This window comes from Corapipo altera, unplaced genomic scaffold, assembly GCF_003945725.1.
Source record: "Corapipo altera isolate COAL_440 unplaced genomic scaffold, ASM394572v1 2, whole genome shotgun sequence".
NCBI lineage: Eukaryota > Metazoa > Chordata > Aves > Passeriformes > Pipridae > Corapipo > Corapipo altera.
The window spans coordinates 1,621,185-1,646,306 of record NW_020884890.1 but is presented as its reverse complement, the minus strand read 5'-3'; the positions used below and the strand labels follow the sequence as shown (position 1 = coordinate 1,646,306).

At 39.1% G+C, this 25,122-nt stretch overlaps 1 protein-coding gene across 3 annotated transcripts; it reads right to left on the bottom strand.

Moving 5' to 3' along the window:
• Positions 1-855: 855 nt before the first annotated feature.
• Positions 856-25,019, bottom strand: BEND6 (BEN domain containing 6). Of its 3 annotated transcripts, none has more exons than XM_027645088.1 (10): positions 24,892-25,019; positions 22,516-22,642; positions 11,548-11,776; positions 11,294-11,439; positions 10,686-10,784; positions 10,133-10,310; positions 7,992-8,209; positions 6,496-6,688; positions 4,508-4,646; positions 856-2,092 (listed from the first exon to the last, which is right to left on the bottom strand). In XM_027645088.1, exons 3-10 carry the CDS (start codon positions 11,741-11,743, stop codon positions 1,825-1,827), a joined length of 1,437 nt encoding a protein of 478 aa, XP_027500889.1. In that variant the 5' UTR covers positions 11,744-11,776; positions 22,516-22,642; positions 24,892-25,019; the 3' UTR covers positions 856-1,824. The 3 variants fall into 3 exon arrangements, with proteins under 3 accessions (XP_027500889.1, XP_027500890.1, XP_027500891.1); XM_027645090.1 differs by lacking the exon at positions 856-2,092 and adding an exon at positions 2,155-2,313; XM_027645089.1 differs by lacking the exon at positions 10,686-10,784.
• Between the last annotated feature and the right edge of the window lie 103 nt (positions 25,020-25,122).

Here is a 25,122-nt window from a genome sequence, read left to right as displayed (position 1 = left end):
GGTCTTGCTTGCACCTTATTTCCGGCAGAGGAATCTCTCTAATAACTTTAATAATTGGATCCTAACACTCTCCCTTTCTGTTACTTCTGAAGTTTCTAATCTGTGATTATCTAGGCTTCAATTTTGTGTTCTCAGAGTTTGTCAGGGTCATTTTGGAAAAGCAGTTGTATTTTCTTCCTTTCTGGTCATACTGCAAGGAATATGGCTCTTTTGTTAACTGGGTAGTTATGTAAAAGCTTTTTTTTTTAATCTTCTTTTATCCAGTGGGATAACATCAGTTCTATACTTTAGGAGAGCAGAAGGAACTGGCTCTTTGCAGCTTTCTCCCTTTTTACCCTTTGGTAAAACATTAAAATATCTCCTTCTTTATGCTGCTCCTTTTGTCCAGAACACCCACGTCTCTCCCTGGCCCATGCCTAGAAGTAGGCCCTTCACCCTACCATGAAAAGTCTTGTTTACTCCTTGTCATGAGCTGCCAGCCCCACTGGACAACTTACCAAGTCAGCAGAATAGGCAAGCACAAAATACAGTGCTGCACCAGTGACAGGGAGAGCAGCTGCTCTTGTTGGGCTCTGTGTACCTACCCAAGTGCTTCAACACCCCCCAAACAGCTGCAGCTGTGCAATATCGGCTGTGGTAACTTTAAGGTTAGAGAACCCTTCTAAGGTTGGCCAACTCCTTCCCCAACTAAAACTGACAAACTTTATAGAAGCTGGCTTCAGAAGAGTTATTAAAGAAAAAAAGAGAAAAAGAAAAAAACAAGTGAGAGAAAAATCCCAACTTTTTAGAGTGTACAACAGAGGCCAATGTAAGAAAAGGCCCAGAAGACAGTAAGGACAGTAAAACAGAACTAAGACATAGTAATGTTTCATTTTATTTGATAGAAATTCACTTCAAAAATACGATTAACTATATACATTCTTATATATGCTGTACATAGTTACATATACAAAATGTACATAGCATCCTTCTGTTACATTTTATAGATGGTAGTTAATAACACAAGCTAGAACTAACATAATTCATACCTGCTTTCTTCCTGATCCTATCTACGAGGAATTGTTAGACATGAGAGATGAAAAAGGATAGTAAATCACCTAATTTTTACCCCACCCCCCACAAAAGCCTTCTCCCTGAGCTACAAGGGAACATGACTTCTTCTGTTGCCTTTTCAACTTTCAGAGGTTAAAAATCAGCTGCTTCTTTGCTGTGGACGTCTTGAGAGTTTCAGTTTCATTGCCCTAAGAATGTTTTCTTCTTTTCAATTTAACAGTGTCCTTAAATACCTATTTTATTTCTTCTTCTCTGCTCACATGGCCCTGTGCTTTCTAATCCTGTGCTGGCTATAGTGTTCATTTCACTAGGAAATCTTTCTATTCTCTTTTCATATCAGTATCTCTTTTTTGCATTAATATACAATAGCTTTCTCTGATCGTTTAAAGCAGTTTTCCCTCAGCTGTCAAGGTGAAAGGAAGGGGATTAAGACTCTTCATATACATTCTTTTGGTATTACTTTAAATAATGCTTTTTTCTAACTAAGGGGAACTCTACTTGTATTCTTCAGAACAAGTTTATATTTTTTTAATTACTGCATAACATGCATATATCTTATAATATCTTAAATTTAAAGATATTAATATGCCTTCATTTCTTTTCTAAACTGTGGGATTTTTATTTGTTTGAGAAAAAAGTTCTCAGGGTTCTATCTCGGTCCACTGTTGGACAGTACCCAATATCTAGTACCATTTAGGTATTATTTCTTTTTTATTTTATACTACTTCTTAATCTCTGTTGAGACTGTGAACTGGTATGAAATACCTTCAGTTATTGCTTGTCTGAGTTTCTGAGATCCTGTCCACAACTCTGGTTGGGAGAGGGCGCTGGTGAACTTCTTGAGAGTTGAGACTCCACCTTAGAATCAGTGGGCTTGAGACATTCCTGCTGACCCTCTGTGGTGGGAGGTGGAGGAGTCAGGCAGCTGTCACTTTGCTGAAGTTGTGCATTAGCAGCTGGTGAATCATCATCCTGCTGGTCTTGTGTACTGGGAGGAACAGCCGAAGAGATGATGCCCTGAGGAGCAGCTGTTGAACCGCTGTCGAGACAAGTTATAACTAAGTTTGACATATTAACACTGAATGTGCAGTTAGTACTGTTCTTAGTTTGTGAGCTTTGTTTATTAGCTAGTTAAATAGTTTTCTTCATTGTCACACTCCCCTTTCCTTGTTTCACCTCAGCCTTATGGATCTGAGATGGTGACTTGTCTGTCTCATTGGATTTGACTCCAAACTTCTTCTCTTGAATTGTAATTGTATTCTGGGGAAAGGGGGAGAAGGTGGGCAAGGAAGAATTAGCAGCAAGGGAGGAGATAAAACTAGTATCACTAGTTTTAAAAGTTAGTAACTTGTGTGTATAAGTGTTTACTAAATATACTGAACAACAGAATTTTCTCGACCCCTCTCTGTACTTCATTGCTGGAAGGTGAACTGCAGGAGTAACAGTGAAATTATGAGCACTTTTAAATTCTCTTACTTTTCTTATAGAGAATATATGTGTCATCTGAGTTAAAGGAACCACTGCTGTTATCTTGATTACTTACATGGTGCTTAAATGCTTTTACAGTGAGGAAATTCTTAACAGCTGTAAAATGAATCCACTATAAATCCATCCTAATAAGCATCTGTTCAAGAGAGATTATGCAGGCAATATGTTAATTGTTTCCCATGGATGTTAGACTGGATTTTAAATAAGTACTGATCAATAATAAACATAAAGACATGTTTAAAATATCAAGTTTAAATTGGAAGATCTAAAGGCAGTATTAAAAACCAGTCCAGAATTGTTATAGTATAGTCAAGATCTTCCCGACAAGGCTTCGGGAATACTGTGTACATGAGAAGACTCAGAAATTAGCAAAATTTATGGATCCATCTGATGGAGATAAAGATTTAAAATTTAAAATATTTAAGATTTAATACTTTCAAAGAAGATAAAGTCTGTTTCTGGGCTGTTATTTTTCCTGCCTGTGTCAAGGACAAGGAAAAATACTACAGTGAATCATTGCACACTGTATGTTACAAATACAGAGGACCTTTGTTTTATGAAGTCTTCTCATCTCTAGAATAAAAGTGTTAACATGATAAACTTTATTTTAGCCAGGCTGGTGCATCTGTTTATTGTTTCCAGATGGGAAACCTGTGTATATGGATTCTTCCAACAAATACTCTCTAAGTATTTCTCAAATAGTCATCCACAGACCATGGAGTACTACCAAGTGGCTTAGAGAGGAATTTTAGTAGTAAAGCACTTCTACTTTTCAAACAATGGTGTCATAACATAGTCAAATACCTTGGGGTGATTTTGTTTGTTGTTGTTTTTTTTTTTTGTTTTTATTTTGTTATGAAGTGTCTTACAGTTGCAAATATGCAGGAGATGACTGAACTAGGAAAAAGAAAAATGCTACTGCAGTATAGAAAGTCTAAGTAAGGACAAATCTCTCTTCCCTGTCTTCCTATTTTAATCTATTCTCCTCTTCCTTGTTCACCTCTTATCCTGTTTCTGAGGAGAGGCTGAGAGAGCTGGGACTGTTTAGCCTCAAGCAGATTTTACCCATGTGCATTAATGTCTGACTGGGAGAGTGTAAAAAGATGGAACCTCTTCTCAGTGGTGCCCAGTGGCAGAACCAGAGGCAATGGGCAGAAACAGAACACAGGAGGTCCCGTCTGAACATCAGGAAACGCTGCGAGGGTGACCAAGCACTGCCCCAGGGTGCCCCGAGAGGTGGTGGAGTCTCCATCTTTGCCGATACTCAGCCAAACATGGCTCCGAGCAACCTGGTCTAGGTGACCCTGCTTTGAGTAGCAGGGTTGGACTAGCCAACCTACAGAGGCCCCTCACAGCCTCAACCATTCTGTCATATGTGCATTAGCTGACTTCACCAGCAATTTTAGATTAGTTTCATTCACAAGGTAAAAATGCCCGTAATAAGTAGAATGTTATTTAATAATTCCTCTGCCCCAATAATTTAGACTCCTCTGCCAGTAAATGATTGCTAATTTAGCTCTCCTGCGGTACTTTTATCAATATGTACAAAATAGGTGTGATTTTCCTTATCTTCACTTGTGGGTTAATTGGAGCAAAACAGGTGACATGAAAATGGAATTGACTGGTCTCTGGAGAGCCAAAGAATAATAAGAAAAGTAAGTAATGCCAAATCTAAAAACAGATATATTCAGCAAAGCAACTCTATATGTTTCCTTCTGTATTCTTTTCCTGTAATTTAATAGTCTTGTGCTGCTTCATCAAGAATCAATAACTTTTTTGTGCTGTAATGTTAAGCTTCTGTGTTACATATTTTTTGTACAAGTTTATGGAAATATTTATCTACTTGGTAATGCATATATGAAAATGCATTTTCATTGTGATTTTAAGAGTGGTTTTGGATTTTGTAACCACAGAGTAATACATGGAATTACACCTTACAGGCTATTTTTTTTTTTTAAAGACTTACCAAAAGCTTTGTTTCTGAAAAGCACCTGAGTTAAGATCTTTGCTTAAAATTGGCTTCTTGGTGCAATTGTTCAGTTTTTGTCCCATCATTCGCCTAATTAAAGCATCATCTGTGTTTGGAAACAACTGTTTTGTGATTCCTGCAAAATAAAGAGATCATATGAATGAGGTCTCCAAATCAGGGAAACAAGAGATGTGTGATCTAAAATCCATTTCTTTCACCTTTTAAATTTCCAGCTACTTCAGCTTCAGATTTAGTTACTTTCCTGTCTTTACAAACTGTTTCACAGATTTTGCAGATGCCAGCTCTTGCTTTTCTCTGTGCCTTCCATATTGCTGTGCCTGCTTTTGGCAGACTCGAAAGGAACTCCAGGGCCACAAGGGCTTCCTGTAGTGAGTGATTTGTGTTTGCTAATCCTCCCACCCTTTGTTCTGTTCTTGATCAGAGAGTCCTTTTCCTACCCTCATCAGTCCTCATGCCTCTAAATCTTACTCTTTTTTTAATCATTAATTTTCACTTGCAGATGATGTCTCTTTTTCTAAAAATTTCCCTTCTGTTTTGCCTGGCTAAATTTTCTGAATGCAATACTAACAGGACTCAACATGAGGAATATGATTCCTGCTCCTGTCTTCTCCATCTTCCCTCCCCTGGATTTCTCCACCCTTTATCATTTAATTTTATTTTGAAGTCCTACAGTTTCCATTTCTTTAAACAATCTTATCTGCTAACTCATTTTCTACAGTCCTAGAACTCCCAGCCTTCCTTCTAATGTTTCTTTTTCTCTTATATAATGTTGACACTTTTCAGTTTGGGTTCCAATGTTCTCTTCTACTTTAACAGACTTCTTTGATTTCTCTTATAGGCTTTGTCACTGAATGCTCTGCAGTATGCTGTATTCCATGTCCTGATTATCTTCTCTGCTTCACTTTTCAGTTTTGCCTAGATCCTTCCCTGGAATCCACCTTTAGAAAAGTCACTGGTAGCATTTAGAATCATAAAATCATTTAGCTTAAAAAAGACTATTAAATTCATTGAGTCCAACCATTCTTCTCAACCAATGAAATCCTTTTCATTTTTCTCATACAACATTCTGAAATTGTCTCATCTTACTGCCTCTAAATATATTTTCACTATCTTACACACTGTTTACTTTTATCTCTCTTGACTTTGGGTCTTTTTCTCCAGCTAGGTTCTTAAGGAAAAGAGGTTTTTGCAACCGATAACTTTTGAAACTGCTGCCCAACTTCAACAAAACTGGACTAGGGTATAGGAACTGGAGCTAAGCTGGAAAGGGAACCGAGAGAAGTGGGGAAATCCTAGGGAATGGCAATGGAGAAGGGTTAACAGATTTAGGCTATGTTGTTCAAGTATTAAACTATAGGTGTGAATCCAATAAAAATCAGGCTTCATGTCCTCACAAAATACTGTTTTGTTAAAGCTGCTACTTCCACCTGAAATTATTCTCTTTCCTATGCATCAAATATTTTCTGCCTTAAACCTCAGCATAGAACAAATTTTATTTGCTTCTCTGATCACTATTCTTGTCTTCTGTACTTATTGTCTCCTTTTGCCTCTAGCGCTATTTAAAATGTCAGAATTCATTACATTCACTAACTTCAGAACACAGCAGACATAATTTTAAATTTGATCCAAGTGTGTCCTCTTTTTGCCTCCCCTTATCCGTTATCACCACGCTCCAAATTTGATTGTCATAGATTAACCTTTCAAAGGCTAAGAAATTTACAATATCACTGTGCCTGAGCAGGTACATGAATAAAACCTGCAAAACTCACACAGCAGAAATACTACTACTTAGCATTTCACTGACAGTATTTGTAACAGATGGTTTAAAAATTATGTAGCTGGAGAAGGAAACACAAAACAGTCCATCACCTGAGTAGACCAGCTGTTAAGCATTACAGCCCCTCCCTCAGAGAAAGCCCCCTGTCAAGCCAGTGCCACATTGAGTAATATTAAGAAGTCATCACCTATGATTTCTTGAACTTCATTCTGATTCATAGCTGGTTTTGCTGCTTTATCCTTTGAAGAGGAGGACTTTGCACCTGTCAGGCTGTGTGTAGCCATGTATTCATGTGTATAAAGTGCTTGCATCAAGTCATTTATAAATTTTTGAGGTTTGCTTTTGTTACAAAGTGCGATCTGCCACTTTTCGATCTTGAACTGGAAAACAAAATTGGTCATAAGCATAACTATTGCAGTTTACTAGAAATATTATATAGTATTATTGCTGAAATATCTTTAATTTTCTATTTTTAAACCACAATTTCAGAAGTAATCTCTGCAAACCATGTGCTTGAGATTAACACTAAACTTGCATACCACTCAGCATTTGGAACTACAGATACACCTTAGTTTTTTTTCAGAAGCATTGTGGCACAGACTAAGGACCCCATCCACCCTAGAAAACCCTTCACCAAGCAATCCTTATTACTCACTAGTGGAGACAGGACACGTTCAGACATATCAAAATCCTTCCGCTTGCACTCCATGTAGGCTGGCTGTGGTCCAGTTCTGGCATGGTTTCTGTACAGCCTCAGCAGCATGGCACTATGCCCAAGCTAATATTCCTGCCTCTGAGCAGACATGCCCTAAGAACTGTGACATCTGGTACTGAGCTTTGAGAGTGCCTTCTACACACAGCAGTGGTACAGCCTAAGAATTTGAACTCTCCCAATCAGCAATTTTGAGCTACCTCTTTTAAGTAAGGCAGGTTGCTTAGAAAATTTGGTCTTTTTATTTCTTTGAAGATGTTAGGTCAAATTTTGTATATTACAGTCAAAACATCATACCTTGATAATTCTAAATAGACTTCTTTGGGTTTTAACTCCCCATGACAACACAGGAGAATGATTTGAAGGGATTAACATGACCCAGTGGATAAGAATGTTTATGTAAATTGTGCATGCAGAAGCTGAAAGTATTCCTTTGGCTGCGTCTTGATTTTTTTTCATGTATAGCTGTTGTGCCTCAGATTTCTCAATCATTTCTGTTATAATTACAGAGAATAGCGGAACTTCTTTACTCAGTTTCTCCATATACTTGTATTTTTCTACTTAACTGCAGAAAAAATACCAGCCACCATTTACAAATTAACAATTTAAACAGACTGTTGGTATTTTTCTTAGATTCTATCTCTGAAACACTACCATTCCCCTTTGGCATCCAAACCATTAGACTGGAAGTTATCCCTAGTATTTTCTTCATGCATTCCACATTCTTCCCTTAGACACAGATGTGCAAGGTCACTGAAATTAAAGCAAGTTTCAGAGTGTACAGAATGAAACCTAGTGCTTCGCATGGAAAGAGCCTTCTGCTCAGAAGGAGCTCATTAGTCACATCATCAACAGAATGATGACAAAATGATTTTTCCTGATGCTATTTTTTATATTTGTTATACTATAACAGTGAAGTTTGTACTGTATAAAGTTTCAATTTTTGTGTCTGAAATTGCCTTTTAACTGACCTGTTTTTCGGTCTGTTGCTCCTCATCTTCCACATTCAAAGTTACTGGTGAGCTGGAGTTACTATGCATAGCTGCATAGGAATCTGCTAATGGATTGTGAGATGCCTTCCAAACAGCATGTGAGTGCAGACTGGACGTAGATGATGTCACTCCTCCTTTGAGCAGTGCTTCAGCCATCCCTACCAGTTCCTCAAAATGAGTGACTGCCTGTGGCAAGACTGAAATCAGACAGAAAGTCAGGGGTAAAATAGTAATTGCATAAGCATGTATATTTTTGCAATTAGATTCCTGTCATAACCCAAAGTAGTCAGCAAAGACTTTTCAACATACTGTTTTCCTCTTCTCCCAAATGCTTTCCCATCATTCTGCTGTCCCCACCCATGAAGATCTGGCCTTAGTTTCTAGGATAGATCAGTTCTGTGCAAGGCTAAGGGGAACTATTAGTTTATGCCCATCATGGCACTAAGCAGACTATTTCTCTTTTTTCTTTTTACTTTCTCAAAGTCTCTACAAGTCTTTATAAAGCTATTGAATATGGGCTAAGTAATATCTGATGCTTTTTTCTTCAAAGAAGTTACATAAACTGCAGAGACTTCTCCATTTTTTTAATCTATAAAGAATATGTTTTAAAAAACCTTTTCTCCAAGTAATATTTATTTTCAAATATAAAATTTTATTAGGTCCATTAAGAAAAATTAATTCGAAACAAAAAGTATCCAAGGGATGATGGATCAGCAAGATACAGAATCACTAAATTACAGAAAATTGTAGCAATCTGAAAACTCAGAAGGGTATCTGCAGAAAAGGAACTGCTAGGATTATGTAGCAGGCCGTGGACAACAGGAGCTAAGGGAAATTCCATCATCTAAGGACCAGACAAGACCCAGTGATATTCAACAATGTGCATTGTCCTATCTCCAGCAGCAGGATATGGAAAGACATTGTGATGATGCTATCAGTCCATGCAGAAGCCCCTTTGTTTTCTCCCCTCTCTTGTAATCCTTGTTTTGGAAATGTTAACCATCCTTCTCCAAGTGTAATCCTGGTTACTGGAAATACTAATCCTCTTCCCCCCACATGTAATCCTGGATACAGGAAATGCTAATCAATTGGGTAGTCTCCTAGTTGGCATAACCTGGCCTCCTCAATAGCATATTCTGCCCTCGAGACCCTTAAATACCATTTTGTGTGTTCAACAAAGATTCCAGTTTCTACCCCAAAATTGAGATAGTTTTAATTTTTGGACCTTTACAACAAATAAAGACTACTACAAGTGCTTAAGATGCAAGAAAAATGGACTTAAATGTGTGAGAAAAGTTGTCAGACACTAAGAAAATGCTTACAAATAATATTTAAAAAGGTGGAGATGAATGTCTCAAACCAAGATGAATAACATAATGGAGTCAGGTGGGCAATGAAACTGATAAGCAGTTGCAAAATCATATGACAATAAAAAAATCAGATACTAGGCTGTCTAGGGATGGCATGGTGTAGCTGACAAGGGGAGGAGCAAATCCTCTTTAAACCTTATTCAGTCACTCATGTTTTGAAATTTTGGATTTTGTCTTGGCTGTGCCAGAGTAAGGGATGGGAACAAGTGAGAGGAGCTTCAGAAATTATCACTAAGTGATCATTTATATGGATTATTATGGATATTATTATGGATTCATTTATAGAAGAACAAAATGGTTCACCTCTGGGAAATGATTAAATTTGGTGCACCTGGAACTAACTCAGATTATGAATAATGAGAAATTACAGAAGTAATTAGAAATTAAATCATTCCAGAATAAACAAAATTCCAGCAGATCAAGAAAAACTGCTAATAAATAAGGTTAGTTGGACTGGTCAGTGAAGCGTTTGAGCTTAGCCGATGGTTATACACAGCTTTTGGAAAGGTTCTCTTGAGAACAACTGACAGGATTTAGACAGATTTTTCCGTTTCTAGCTCTATGATTACATGGCCTCCGTGTAAGATAGTAAGTGCTGCTGGAATTAAATGTTGCCATGTATCAAAGACTTTGATGCTAATGGCAGGCCTTGATCATGTCAGGTGTTTGAGCATCCATAATTTCCAGCCAAATGGCCTCTTATAAATCAAACTACAGGCTTTCCTTTCATCAAAATACTCCTGATTTTACCTTGAAGCATCACCAGGGACTGCCTTAGACGGCAGTTTTCTCTCATGGTGTCTGTCAGCTTCCTCTTGAGACTTTTAATTTTGGCACACAGTTCTACCTTGGACAGTTGAAATAAAGGCTCTTCATCATCACTGCTGCTTTCACTATACAGAAAGTTGCTTTCTGAATATTGTTCTCTCTGAAAAAAACGAAACAGCCACGCTATCTAGAGCCACGACAACAGAAAATTAAAGCATTGAAACTAACATTAGACTATCTGGCTAAATCAAAGCATTCTCTTGTATAAACAGATTGTATAAACAGACAGAGTGCATTTTAATAAAAGCTGTTACTGAATATAGCTATTACTATTCCTATTACGATTAAAAATGAAAGATCAGTGTAATATGTATGTAACTGTTACGCACCTTCACATCTGTTCTCCATTTTCCAAGGTAGCGTTTTTTAGACTTCACTAAACTTCCCTGAAACAAAACTCTTATGCCCCTCTCAACAAATACATTTCAATTTGCTTTTGCTTAAAACATTAAAATTGCTGAAGATGGATGTTTACCTGTTTGTTAATTAAAGATGTTTCAAGTTGACTCAGGATGTTGGCAGGAGCAGATGCCTGCAATGATTTCTTTCTTTTTATATGTTTCCTCATCTTCCCCTGTAAACAAGTGCATAACAGTGCCTTTGCATTCCTATAGAGCCTTTCAATACAGTATCTCATAGTATAACATAAACTTTTATTCACTGTGCACTTGACATTCTTAGTATTTTTTAAAAACATGTATGTAATTTTTGTTAAGTTTTATGTTTTTCTTCCCTACATTTTGTCACTGTGGATCTTGGCAAAATGGACAGCTCAGAAGACTTGGTCCCTTCCCTTTTTTACGCACTGGTCAGATTTCTGTCTTACGGGAGAAAATGTAATGGAGTTACAGAGCATCCAAGTCTTGAATGACACTCTTTTTAAATAGCAAAGGACAAAATCTGTTGGCCTAACTAATTACTCTGACAGGTTATTGTGCTGAGGTACCATGTGAAGGCTACCTGTATTCCTCCTACCTTTACCATACATGTTTTGTGTGTTATATTGTGAAGAATCAATAGTTACAGTCTATTTCATTCCTTTATGGACCTACCAATATCACACACAAAAAGACAGAAACTCACCTGTTCTTTATCCAGGTCACTGTCCTCACTTTCTGAGAATATCATTTCTATCCTCTTCCTCTTGCCTTTTCCAAGGACTTGTATTTTTGTAATTTCATCTGCTTGCAGTATCTTTTGCATCATTTCCACCAGCTCCTGGGGATCATCTGAAGTGATGGGAAAAAAAAAGGCCAAAGGCCAAAGCACAGACAATCAGGTAGCAATACCTTACAACTAGATTTTGTATCAGATAAATGCTCTGGAACTGCACTCACCACTCATATACACAACTTTCACCAGGTGCTTTTCTGTCTTCCTTTCTCCCACAGGCCAGTTTACTAGCACATGCTCATTTGGCTTCAGAAGTCTTTCTAATTCATTGTCATCACTGGGAAGGTCCTGTATCCATGAAGTCTCTCCAATTTGCAGTGAATTATCATTTACAAAATCAAACAGTGTGAATTTTTTCATTGTTAAGTGGTTTTCTTGTCACACAGACACTGCCTGCAGGATAACATAGGAAAAATAGCAGTTGCTGTGTCACGCCACAGGAATATTACAAAAGCCCCAAGCAACCCTCCTTTTCCTGGATATTGGTAATTACCTTGTATGAAAATATCCAGGATAAGAAAATGAAAACTAGCCAAACAAAGAGTTCTATCTCCCCTGAAAGATGGGAGATGGTCAATACCTGTACATCAGACAGTTGCCTCCAAAATTATGCACAGGAAACAGCTTTCACTTGCAGAGCCCTGGCTTCCATATTACTACTATGCTTAATCTATCTCTGACTGTGATCTCTATTACTACTGGGTTTGCCCCAACAGAAGTTTTCTATCCAACCTCTGACTAAAAGATACAGGTGCAATAAAAACTTTCCCTAGAATGAAGGAAAGTACTAGCTATAAATATTATTAAGAGGGATGTCTGACTTCCAGGGCTGTATTAATCATGGACAGAAAACCAGCCCAGAACTACCCAGAACAACTGACTGGGTGAGGTATGACACATCCTGGCAGTGGAAAACTTGACATACAAAAGAAATGACAGGCTGAGGACTGGAAGAGAGCTGTACTGCTTCATCACAAATAATAGCAACAAGGAGAACCCAAACCCAAATATACAGCTAAACCATTTGTTTCATAAAACAATACTTTTAAAGCAAAGGAACATTTCTGGGCTTTTTAAAGCATTAAAGTTCTATACCAGGAGACAGGAAAAGTAATAATTTATGCTTTATTTTCCTAATTAAGCTGATATGCCTTTCATGAAAGTGTGAAATGTAACATACATTATGACACTCTACTGGAAATGTAACTAGTTCATCTAAGTGTTGCCATTATACTCAGAGAAGATATTTTCTACTTTAAAATTATTAAATCAGATAAAACAAATAAAAATAGAAAATCTGATTTTGTCAAACCTCGATCTTTCCAGCAAACATATGGTCAATTTATAGAGGTGAAGTACTTTTACAGAGTGGAAAACTCATGAATTCCCAGATGTGACAGCGTGATTTGTGATCTACTTGGCCTCAATCAGTCAAAAGCAAATTTAGTGCCTCATGCAGAGGCTGTCAAAAAGGTAACTCAGAGCTAGAAAGGAAGAATTACATGGGGCTGTTATGTCAAAGTGAGAATGTCTAGCTGCAGTGCTCTACGAAGCAATGTCAATTCATTTGCAGAAGCCCAGCTATTCCCCAGGTCTGTGCTACACCTCAACAGAGCTGGCTTTCCACACACCAGTGGACTGAATTTGCAAAAGACAGCTGCAGTCTTGTCAACTTGTTTACTTATACAATGAAGCAAGCGTAAGAAATCACCATTAAAAAGAGTATTAAATCATGCTTTTATGCAGAATGTGTTGAGTGTGATAGCAGAGGGATTGTTAAGATTGTTCCACTGAAGAAAGGAATTGCTATTTATTTTCTTTAAAGTGTTAGACAGACCAGTAAACATCCATCCCATGTAAATTCTAGAGAGAAAGTAGCCTGAATATCTCTGCCTAGCATGAGTCACCAGAGGCCTCATTCTGCTACTGATCCATGCCCTGTGGATCCTCATACCACAGACAGGGATCATTCAAATGAATAAACATATGGACAAAACAAAACCCAATGGAACAAAAAGTTTCAGCACTGATCTCACTAGGGACAGGTGAGGTCTGAAATGAAACTGCATGTTTTAACAACAAAATATCGGATTTAAACCCCCTGGTGTACGCAATCACATTGGGCATCAGTATTCTTCCTTCTTTTTCAAAATGCTTTTGTGTGTATACCCCAGTCAGCTTAACATTTCTCATCTGGCTCAGAGATGTCACTTTCTGCCTCTGATCAACCCAGCACAGCAATCCCCACTCCTTAGTTCTTCAATTCTCAAATAAAGTACTTTGAGCTTTCCCTCTTTGGCCTTGGCAGTTGCGAGTTACTTCATCACTCTCCTAAAAGCCCACATAAAAGCAACAGAATTGCAGCAAAGCTGGAGCTGCCAGCGTGCTAAGACTAACAACTGATTGACCGACTTCTATATTTTTTTAATGTTTCCCTGCAGTCCTCTAACAGTCTGTCTTTTGTCTCTCATTTTGTATTGAGACAAATATTCTCTGAGCCATGGGACATTCTTCCGTTCTAAACTTGAACAGGGTTAGCAAGTCAGCCCAGATGCATTGAATACACAGGCTGTTCACAGCATGGAGGGCACGTGTTGATTCCCCAAGGTACTGGGGCTATTGGCGTACACACTGTGCCAACACTGTGCACCTCAGTAGCAAGTCCAACAGCTTTTGGAAGGTATCAGACTTGTGTACATTGTTAAACAGCCTAATGGACTCAATGGACATGTGGACTTCTGAATGCTCAAAGCCCATGACAGCAGCCTGGTAGACGCTGTGAAGCACATGGACGACAAAATTTCCTGCACAGTCTTTACACCAGGCAAACACCTGGATCCATGAAAATCCATCCTGCCACTCGAAGCTAAGGACAATTTTTACTATGGTCATGGCAGGACTTGGAGCTCATCAATTTGTCTACATCATCTATAAAGCTCTTCTGAGCTGCCAAGATTCTTGCCTGTGGTGGGAGGGTGTAGTAGTAAACAACTAAACTGATTTCACTAAGGACCTTAATAGCTGCCATGCTAAAATGTAAGTTACACAGTATGCTGGGAGAAATAAGGAATGGATTTCACAAATAGTCATGGAGGAGGAATGGCATCAATCCACTCCTTGATCTCCCAGTAGGAGTCTGAAAGCCTCCTGTCAACTTTGTGAAGCTTGTGCTCAATCCTGTTGTTCCTGCTGTTTATTAAGGGACCAAGGCAGGAAAGCAGTTGTGGGGCAGCAACAGTGACTGGCCAGGTCCCCTTTCCTCTGCTACAGCTCTTCTGGGCACCAGCCCAACTGCTTGTGTTATGGGTAAAATGATGAAATTATTACATTGCCAAATAAGAGGAAGAGAGTGCAGTAGTTGATTGTTAGTATTTTTCTGTTACAGAACAATGGCTTCAGCTCCTGCAACAGACATTAATCAAACTATGTCTTTTCACAGAATTTATTGTGACAATCCATGGGCTCTGGGGATAACACCTAACTGTCTGCTGGCATCATCTCTAGCCAGTGATTAAAGGGAATGGAAAGGTAGAACAAAATGTCACTAATAAGGGAAAGGAAAACACTTCACTTTCCAGAAGTCCTGCAGTGTTTTCTAACTCTGTTCTCCCACTGGAGTCCATATGAACCTTGGGTGAGTCAGGACTACTGGAAATGCCTTTCTCCTCTAAAGGGTTTTATTTGCCAAAACAGATCAAAGGCAAAATATACTATATTAATATCACCAAAAAAAAAAAAAAAATCTTGGGGACTGGCACTAACCTTACTGGATTTCTACTGCCTTAAAAGTGAGAGGTTGTCTAACCACATTTGGCTCAGTCACTGCAGAAAGGGAGGTGATTCATCTCACCCTAAGACATGTCTAAAAGACAGCAGATGACTTACTGTCTGGGAGAGCCTCTTTCTCTCCACTGACTATTCAGTGACTATGGGGTTAGGTATGTCTCCTTACACAGCTGGGCTGGTCCAACCCATACTATATTAGCTTTTTCTATTTTTGAATAGGTTTTGGATAGTAGTATAGATTCCAGTAGACCTTCTGCTATAGGGAGCCAAAAGGATGGCATACGAAGTCTGTATCTGGTTCTCTGTTTTAAATCTCTATAACACAGTTCTGCAAGTCATCAAGTAAGATTTCTGACACTGAATGTTTTGTTCAGTGCTTTATTTGGAGGATACAAAATCATTCATGAGCATTACCCCATGTGCAGCTACTAACCACAGAGACAATTATATGACCATTGAAAGTCACTTCTGTTTTGCAAGCTACTCAATTCTGCTATATTCTCTATTTGAAAACACTAGTTACTTATTTGAGAAGTACTGAAATGTAAATCTATGATTTTTCACTGTTCTAGGTCATTTGTAGAAGGGTAAAAAAAAAAAGGAAGGAGCCATCTAATTTTAAAGTTCTGAAGAGGAAACATTAATTGGACTCTTAATTTTTACAAATATGTTAATACCTCACATCCTGCACAAATGCTATAAATTTGCATACATAATATTTTTATTAAGCAACTCAAAAAGCCAGAACAACAACAACAACAACAAAAAACCACTAAAATCCACAAAGGTCATTTAAAGACATATCTCACCCTTTGACTGACATACTCTGTTCCATTCAGCCAGAGAGCTGGCAGATGGCATGCTGAGATCATTATTTCTCTTTCCTTTCAGTAAACACAGAGCAAAATATTACATGTTCACAACATGAGATTGTATACCCACTCAATGGGTCTGATTCTGATGGCTTAAAACAGGGCTTTGCCACTGGCTTCAGCAAGTCAAGGAACTGTACCACAGCCATGCAACACAGATATGTAATTGTAGTACATTGTCAGACTTGCTGCAGAGTTGCTTTAAGTCAGTAAGAACTGATGAGGCTGGTTTGAGGAAAACACGAGATGTGCCCCTGCTTAGTTTGCACCTGACTCTAGCAAGACATAAGGACAGAATGATGCCTGGAGTGGAGGTCTCACACCCAATGTTGTCTCAGTGAAGCACAGGAGAGCACCTACATCTCTGCACCAGCCTTGAGCCTTCTCTCCACTGAGCATAACCAGCCTTGTTATAAACATGGTCCTTTAAGGAGATAAGGATGTACTCAAAGACTCTCTGGCAAAGATTAGACAGCTTTTACTGCCACCTTAGTGGATGGAGGAGAACCGTACATGTATGATAACCATCAAAACCCCACCTACAGTGTAAAAGAAGAGGGGTCTGGGGGCAAAAAAAGAAAAAGAGAGAGAGGGGGAAACACCTCTGCTTGCTTGGTTGATGGATTCTGTCTCTCCTCCTTCCCTGAAGGGATGCCTCTAGGTGAGCTTTGTGCCTCCAGCTAGCGTTGCAGCAGACCTGTGAATATTTTTTTATTTATATCTATATCTATATTTCTATATCACTAATAGATCTCTGTTACTATATCTTCTGTAGCAACATACATTAACATTCTGTAGTTAGTACATTTGTCACTGGCAATCCTGAACCTGCCTTCCTAATGCTTCAATAAACCATACCATTGGTGAATCTGGATTGTGAAAGTTCTTACTAAACTCAGCCAGATTTATAGTATCAAATCGGTAAGCTGCAGTATGTGCAAATCTATGATCATGGAAATTTTTATTGAACATGACCAGGCTGATAGTGCTGAATTGGTTCTAATCAGAAATTAAGCCCTGCCACACCCAGTTCTTCCGATTTCTGAGGAACAGCTGTAATGCAAGGGAGTTTATTTTCTGCCAAATTTCTACAGCCTTAGTAAAGTTAGTACTTTATTATGTACTAAGATTTTATATTATCTACTCTCTAAGTTTTAATAATCTCATTTTTCCTTGGCAAAAAAACCCCACAAACAAACACCAAAAACCCATTTACTGATCTTGAAATTAATCTACCTCATACAAAACTATTTATTTCCAATTCAGCATGATAAATGGTAATCACAGATTTGATTTGTGTTACTTAGATTGTGACATTTTACAATGAACTTGTCAGGACATTAAATACAATGTCAATGTAAAACTTGGGCTTCACTGAAGTCTCAAAATTCTCAAGTGTATGATGGAAAATATGATCATATTTAAATATGTTATATGCCCTGTTGTAGGTTCTAATCTTATTCCCCTTAAATCAGTGTAAGATTTACTAATTAATTCAGTGGAATTAGGCACTGTCAGAAGAATGCAAAAGCGTTGTTACTGCTCAAGAGATTTACAGTGCAATATCTTAGTCATTTTATGGGAAAATATGATTCAAAAGCACAAATCTGCTGCTCTCAGCTGAGAAATACAGATTCTCCAGAATCATCAGTATTACTGTGTTCCAAATTCAGCTGGAAATCTGGGGGAGCATCTATCAAGACTAAAAGTGCACAGAAATGATCCCACTTGTCTTTCAGTGGAAGGATAAAACTATGATTTATTCCTGATATCCAACAGGTCACTTCCTGACTGTAGATCACTATCCTGGTTCGACTAGCTATGAAATAATCCAAGATACTTTTCTGAAAAGTGATGCTATTCATGGTAAAGCAACATCTCTGACCTTATTTATGCAGATCATCTCCTTGACTTCAAAGCCTCAGCAGCATTCACAACTCACAGGATTATACAGAGAATTTGGCACAAATCTTGTATCACATTCCAAAATGCATTGAGTGACCCAAGGAATTCATGAGGACGTTATTATTTTTCACAGTAGTGCCCTCCATGCTGTGAGTTTTAGCAACCTAGAAGTTCTATAAAATAACATTAATATCTAAATATGCCGAAGCCTTTTGTAGTACTGTGGCTTAAGTTGAAAGCCTGAAGAAGTTTATTGGTAAAGCTCTGATTTTTGCATCAAACCATTAGAAAAGGATGAGTAATGAATTTCAAGCAGGTATATTTAGTATATCTGGAAGTCCTAAACTTCTGTTCTAATGAATAATTTATTCGACTAACAGTGAAACATGGCACTCATTTTAATAAACTTCAAGATAGCAACCTAGCATCATTATTGGGCTTTCAGTACAGGATTCAGTTCTAGACTGAGATGCTTACATTTAGGTGACACTGATGCACCAGGTATCTAAGTTATCACTAGAATCACTGGAGATCTAGGGGATCAGCTTGGCTTCCTAAACATGTGTCTAGCATCAGTGTCATTCTGCTTGGCCTTCACCTGCCACTCCAGAAGTGCAAATTTCCCCAAGGTATTTCATCACAGCGGTCACCCTTTTGGAGATGTCTCAGCCTTCAGCAACTCCAGCAGTTGTAAAGGTCAAGTCTCTATTGAACACAATTAAAGCTCTCTGGAGAGCAATTCAGCATATTTCAAATGCTGTAGGGTTCAATTCAGTTGCCTAAAAATAAATGCATGGTGCAATCTTAGATACTATAAATTATTATGCCTGGCCTCCAGCTATCTCTTCTGATGGGCACAGACTTCACAGAGGCCTTAGACCCTCCTCCAGGCTTATGAGGGTGGTTACTAACTCCACGCATCTCAAATAGCACCAAACACATAAATTCAGGGAAACAAATTGTTCTCTGGGCCCTGATGATTAAATTGAGCTTAAATAGGAGCCTAGATACCTCACATGCCTATAAACCACACACATTTATTTATCTGTATTTTAATCCCACACTTAGTGAAAGATTTACATGAAGGTAACAAGATGCCAAATTACAAGACGCAGGAAGTTATCTTAATTCTATATCACAGGTTAGTATCTTTATTAAATAGCTATTTCACAGCTGACAGATGGAAAGCTAATACTCGCTTCAATTTGTTTGTTCACAAATGCCATGCACAACAAAATGTATTAATATACAGACCAAAAAAAAATTATTTATTGAACTGGATAAGATAACTTAGGTACAAGAGTTTGAATAATCACATAAAAGCTCCTTCCATGCAGATTAATTTATCTAAACACTTAGAAGCAGTAAGTAGCCTGGAAGGAGAAACAAGTCAGCATGGCTTTGTAAAGTCAAACACTTGGCTGTACTCACTATAACCTAGCTGGGTAATACAACACAACACTTCCAAATGATAAAGACCAGTGACGCATTCACTTATTTTGTCTAAAGATGTTTATGGGAAGGCAAGTTTCACCACAAGCAAATCTGTGCTGACGTGCAAAACTGTGCTTGCTCTGTATAGGAGCCCAAGGAGTCAAATAACCTTTTCCTAAAAGGCTGAAAAAATATTAGGCATACTTTCCATATGCAACTAATGTACTTTCAAATTGAATTTGTTCAAACAAACCCACTGATAAGCTGATATGAGAGTTTATAAAAGGATGTATCTTACTCTTTTTATAAGATGGCAGAAGCTATATATTTCATGCTGCCCCAAAGTACCACTATTTGTGGTATTCTCCCTTGAAAAGCATAGAAGTGAAATAGCAGCTAGGAAATTCCAGGCTTAATTTTTGATCAGTATCTAATAACCTAGCAGCATCTTAACTATCTCTACTTATATGTCTTTATTGGCCGTCATGGGTGAGTGATGATAGACAAGAAGTCATGCCGAGTTAATACTCAAAGTGTCTGCTCTTTTACTCCAAAGCTCTTCCTCAATTGCTCGGGTTTTGCAGCATTTTGGTAGGTAGGAGGGGAAAAAAATCTGCATTACTATTAAAGGTCATGAGCTAGAAAAAAAACACATATATGTTGTCCTTTTTCTTCAGGGAATATTACTTCAACTAAGAGTAATTCTGCATGCACTTAGGAGAATTGACAGCGAGGCATCTTCCCTGCAAGGACAAAAAACTCAAAACTTATTAAAGGTAATTTTTCCCTTCCTATAAAATCAAATGTCTTCTTACTGTATGTAGTTTAACTTAACTTTATAAAGTAATATGAGTGGAATGACCAGTGTTGTATATCAGTCAGAAACAATCCTTAAACAACTTCTAATTATATACATAAAAACACTAATGAAGTTCAATTCCCTCTGGGATGTAAGGCCACATTCAAATTGACAACTGCTACATTCAACACTGCCAAAAATGAATACAGAGCAAATTTTAACCAAGGACAAAGGGGCACACTGCTGCTGTAATAACAAAAAAAAAAGCGCCATAGGAGCTTTAGCAGTATATTTCCATCTAGGCTCAAGATCAGCCTCTCTGTCTGCAAAGTCAATTTATGCCCACAGAATTCCTGCCAGCATTTTTCTAGCAACACTCTAAGCCATGAGTGTACAACTGCATGGGTCATTCTCCATTTGATTTACATTCAGTCTAATAAACAGAGGGAATTAAAATATGCAAGTTGTGTGAGTTGATGAACTCACAAAATAAGGACAACTACCTCTACATATATAAAGCTGGCAAGAATTTGGTTTTACATGGTCACCTAAGACACCTGCAGATGGCAAAATGTTCCAATCATGGAGGGGTCTAGTCTGTAGCAGTGGAATCACATTTTGGTCTCAGGTAAATCACACAACCATTCTAGTTCACCTTCTCTTTTTAAAGGATCTGAAATAATAATACACATTTGCCTAACATCAAGGGTATTGTGAGAATTAACTAATGCTAGTGTGCCCTCCAAACATGCAAAGGACTGTATGGAGCAAACGATTTAACAAGTTTTGCAGAACAAAGCTTTGCAATAACCTCGCTGAATTTAGAACATACCATTTCACATAACAGATTTTTTTTGAAATGGGATGTCTGTATCAAGCTGGAAAATGTTATTCTTTCAGCTGAAGAAAATATTTTATAAGCTTTAATCGTCTACTAGAAACTCTCACAACATCTTCTCATACGGTATGTTTAAGCTGCTAGGAAGCACACTGAGGGCAGCGTGTAATCTGTGAGTAGAATATCAAGTGGGATAGTCAATTATTTTATTGAATGAAGTTGGTAATACTCAGATACTATTATGTTTTCTATATTTACTTTGCTTGCTTCTTTAGTTTTTACTGTATTTTCTTTGGTTCCCGTTCGATTAGAAAAAAACCAAGTATTTTGTTAAGAATATTAGATGATTAGAGAACCCTTGTAGCCAGGTAAGTAGTCATTTAAGCTGAATATTTTACTTAATTATAATTAAATACTACAAACACAGTCCTTAAAGCATAACTACAAAGTAGTGAAAGGAGATGATCTTACCCTTTCACTTACTCAGCAACTCTTCTGAAATCATCTCATGTATCATCTCCTATTCTTATGTCCACATCACCAGATCCATCATGTGACCTTTTGCCTTCAGCTCACTGATACAGGGTGTCTTACAGTTACAAAATGAGGTCTGAGACTGAGGTTTGTAGGAGCAGAGAGGTGCCTTCACAGAGTTGCAGAGTGCCCTTGAATCCCGCAGCTCACATTGAGGGAGGTCAGCAGATCTCTGCAGACATGGTTTCTCACCTAAATTATCAAGGAATATGCACTGGCCCAGAGACTGCACTGCAAGTCTGCATGCAGGGCAAGGGTAAGGGAAGAACATATCTCTGCCTTCAGCCTTGCTGGGCAAGACTGCTAAGTCAGAACAGGTTATCATGAAAGACTGGCTGAAAGAATATTTGAGGTCAACACTGCCTTGTCTCCCTGCAGGAGGGCTGTTGCTGCTACAGCACATTCCCTGCTCAACTCTTACACTGAACTGCAGAAATATGACATAATTTTCATGCTGTTTCCCTTCCTCACACAACTTGGGAAAATAGGTAAACTCCATCCAAGAGTAACTGCAACCACAGAACCATCCTCCTGGTCCTTTCCACTTGCAAATGTTGATTGGTCACCTCTTTTCTGTGGATTCTCTGATGCAGAACTTTCCTTTTTCATCCCTCTGCTAGATGCTTATCACCACCTCCTCCCTCAGCATTGCTCAAGTAAAAGGCTGCTTCCCAGACTCCTGCCAAAAACGTCAGCTATGCCAGTGACTTTGTCAGTGCTCTGTTTGCCTGTGATCCCAATCAAAACAAGCATCTGCAGGACACTAAGTCCCACCTGCTAACATCTCTGCAAAAGTGCAGCTACATTATGTGTACTCTGAAATGGTAGCAGGACTCCTTACTTATTGCAGGATCAATAACTGCCTTCTTAGATTATAAAACACTTAGTTCCAGTTCTCAACAACTTCTGACTTCCTCTGCCATTCCACACACTGTTATCACAGGTAGTCTCAAGACTTTGTTACCTTCTTTTACTTCCTCTTCTCTGCAATAGCTTCACCTCCAGGATTCTCCTTCTGAGGTCAAATCTCAGCTGAGAGGTTTTGTTTTAACCTTCTCTCTTCATTTCTTTTCTCTTCTCTGTTTGTCCTCCTTAAGATTCAGGAAAGTTTAGGAAAAACATTCCATAAAGAAGCTTAGATTAAAAGTGCTATACATAAAAAACTTCTCTTAATTTCTCTTTATTACTATCTGGGGTAAAAAATTCTACTCACATATAGTTTACTTATTTTTAATGTGAAATAACTTCAGCAACTTAAACTTTATTCACCGTGGAAGTAACATTTTAACCATGCTACCAAACCCTGCAGTATTTAACACACACAGGGCAGTAATGAATATAAAGAAAGCCACAGCAGCGGTTTGGTATACATATGAGACAGTTGACTCAGAAGCCTGTAGCAGCAGCTCTCTGAAAAATCATGCATGTCAGCATTTCTTGTACTAAACTGTACCCTCTTTTGCATTTGAAAAAATAAATTAAGCAGTTGTCATGAAATTTATTATATCCTTTTGGAAAAACATTATCCTCAAGACACCAGTGAGCTCTAAGTCTTAGAAGGGAAAAGCTATAAACCTTGAACTAAGGAGCTAACACTAGAGATTCATCTGTCAGATGATGCACTGTTTCATGAGAACAATGTGAAAAGAATCATTCCCTCTCAGTTCTCTGCAATTTAACATGCAGCCACTGCCATGCTACATTTGCTCCATCATCCCGTTCTGAAACACTAAAATAGTGCAGACACTGAAGGTCGAAAAGTTTCCTCCTGCAATATCCTGCAGCAGGGCACTGCAGCAGGGCAGTGCCATGCCAGCAGGATCACACAGATTTGCTTCATGTTTCAGTGAGGTAACATGAACCGTTTGAACAATCTCCAGGTAATCTGCATTAAAACCATTTTACTGCAGTGTACTGCGGTATTAGGAAAGATTTCAATATCGCACCACGTGATGCAACACAACCTTACAGCACTTGGCAGTTCCTAGGCAGTGATGGAAAGCTTTGAATCGATGGCTGCAATGTAGCAACTTTCCATTTTTACAAAGTAATATGACAGACTATTTTGGCTCACTATGTTAGTGTATAGCACGAAATGATACAAAATTCCTGGAATAAAATATTACACACCTAAAAGCCAATTTTTTTTTTCTTTCTTTACTTGCCCTCCCCAATTTGGTATCATGAGGCTCTTTCAATGATAATGGACTTCCCTAACCTTAAGGATACAGTACACTCGTACAATGTTATTAACTCAGTGATAAATTAGTTTTGCTAATCTATAAATTATTTTTCCTGTTCTTATTTAAGCTACCACAGATATGTCTCTCTGTCCTACCAGGTTGCATATTTTGTAATTTAATTTAAATTTGAACATATGTCTTTCATATATAGTTTCATGGCAGTCATATAAAGCTGTAACATTTCAATGTTATTCCAATATTTACACAGAGATTTTAATTAGTTCTATAAAGTTTTAGAAATGTTCCTCAGATTTATGTAGTGACATCAAAGATGCATGAAAAGCACAAGAATTTTGCCTTGAATGAACCTTTTTCACCAGGAACACAGGCAAATGCCATATTGCAAAATGGTACCTGGATATATTTTCAGCAAATGATTTTTTTGGTGCATGTTTAACAGTGTTGAGGGAGTTTAGAACTGCATTTCCAAAGACCTCTGAAACAGTCTTTGAAAGTCTGGAGTATCACAGTAGCAGCTACAGAGGTAGCAACGCAGGTGAACTCCTGTTATCATCTGCATTAGCAACCTGCACATGCCAGGATTTCGATGCTACCTGCGATGCCTCAGCTCCGGCCCGGCGGTACGCGAAGGGCACGGGCGATGACATCGGCTGCAGCTCCTTGCAATTTCCTGCAATGAGAGGGTCCCTGCAGGTGCTGCTCTGTCCAGCCTCTGCGCCAGACAACTTCCCCGCGGCTTTCACGTAGGACACGGCTGGGAGAGCGTGCAAAGCACACACGGCGTGGGGGGCGAGGACAGCGCGGGCACCGCCGGTGACAGCCCTCTGCGGGGCCGCGTCCCGGAGCGCTGCCCGGGGCCTCCCTTACACAGCTGTCACCTAAATCCCAGCATCGGGGACACGGGGCAGCAACGCACGAGGGTCCTGGTCACCTTGTCAGGGTGGACCTCATTAGCGCTTCCCATTCCCTTCCCCCACCACAGCTTTGCCACGAAACCCGCTGCGATCGGCACCTCGGGTCCAGGGTCCACCACAGAGCCCCTTCTCCCGCCAGCGCCCACAGACCTGGGCGGGCACTCGCTGCCGCCCCGCGCCCCTCGGCCGAGGCCCCTCTTTCCCCCGGGGGTCCCCCCGTACCTCGCACCAGCCATTTTCCGCCTCCCTCTGCCGCAGCTCCAGCGGTGATGTCACCGGCCGTCCCGGCCGAGTCCCCGCCGCTCGGCGATCCTTCCTCCCTCCCGGCACCGGCGGTACCTTCCTCCTCCTCCTCCCGCTGCCCCGCCCCGCCGTGCCGTGCCGTGCCCGCCCGGCTGCCATGCAGCGCCCGGCCCCGCCCCGCCCGCCGGTGCCCGCGGGCGCTCCGGCTCT

Bases quoted from the DNA above. Each gene is read 5' to 3' on its own strand.
- BEND6 (XM_027645088.1), bottom strand. From the start codon at position 11,743: ATGAAAAAATTCACACTGTTTGATTTTGTAAATGATAATTCACTGCAA. The intron at 10,785-11,293 runs GTGAGTTTCTGT...ACTTGTTTACAG, and splicing joins GTGACCTGGATAAAGAACAG to GGGAAGATGAGGAAACATAT. The intron at 2,093-4,507 runs GTAAGTCTTTAA...TTGTCTCGACAG, and splicing joins TTTCAGAAACAAAGCTTTTG to CGGTTCAACAGCTGCTCCTC.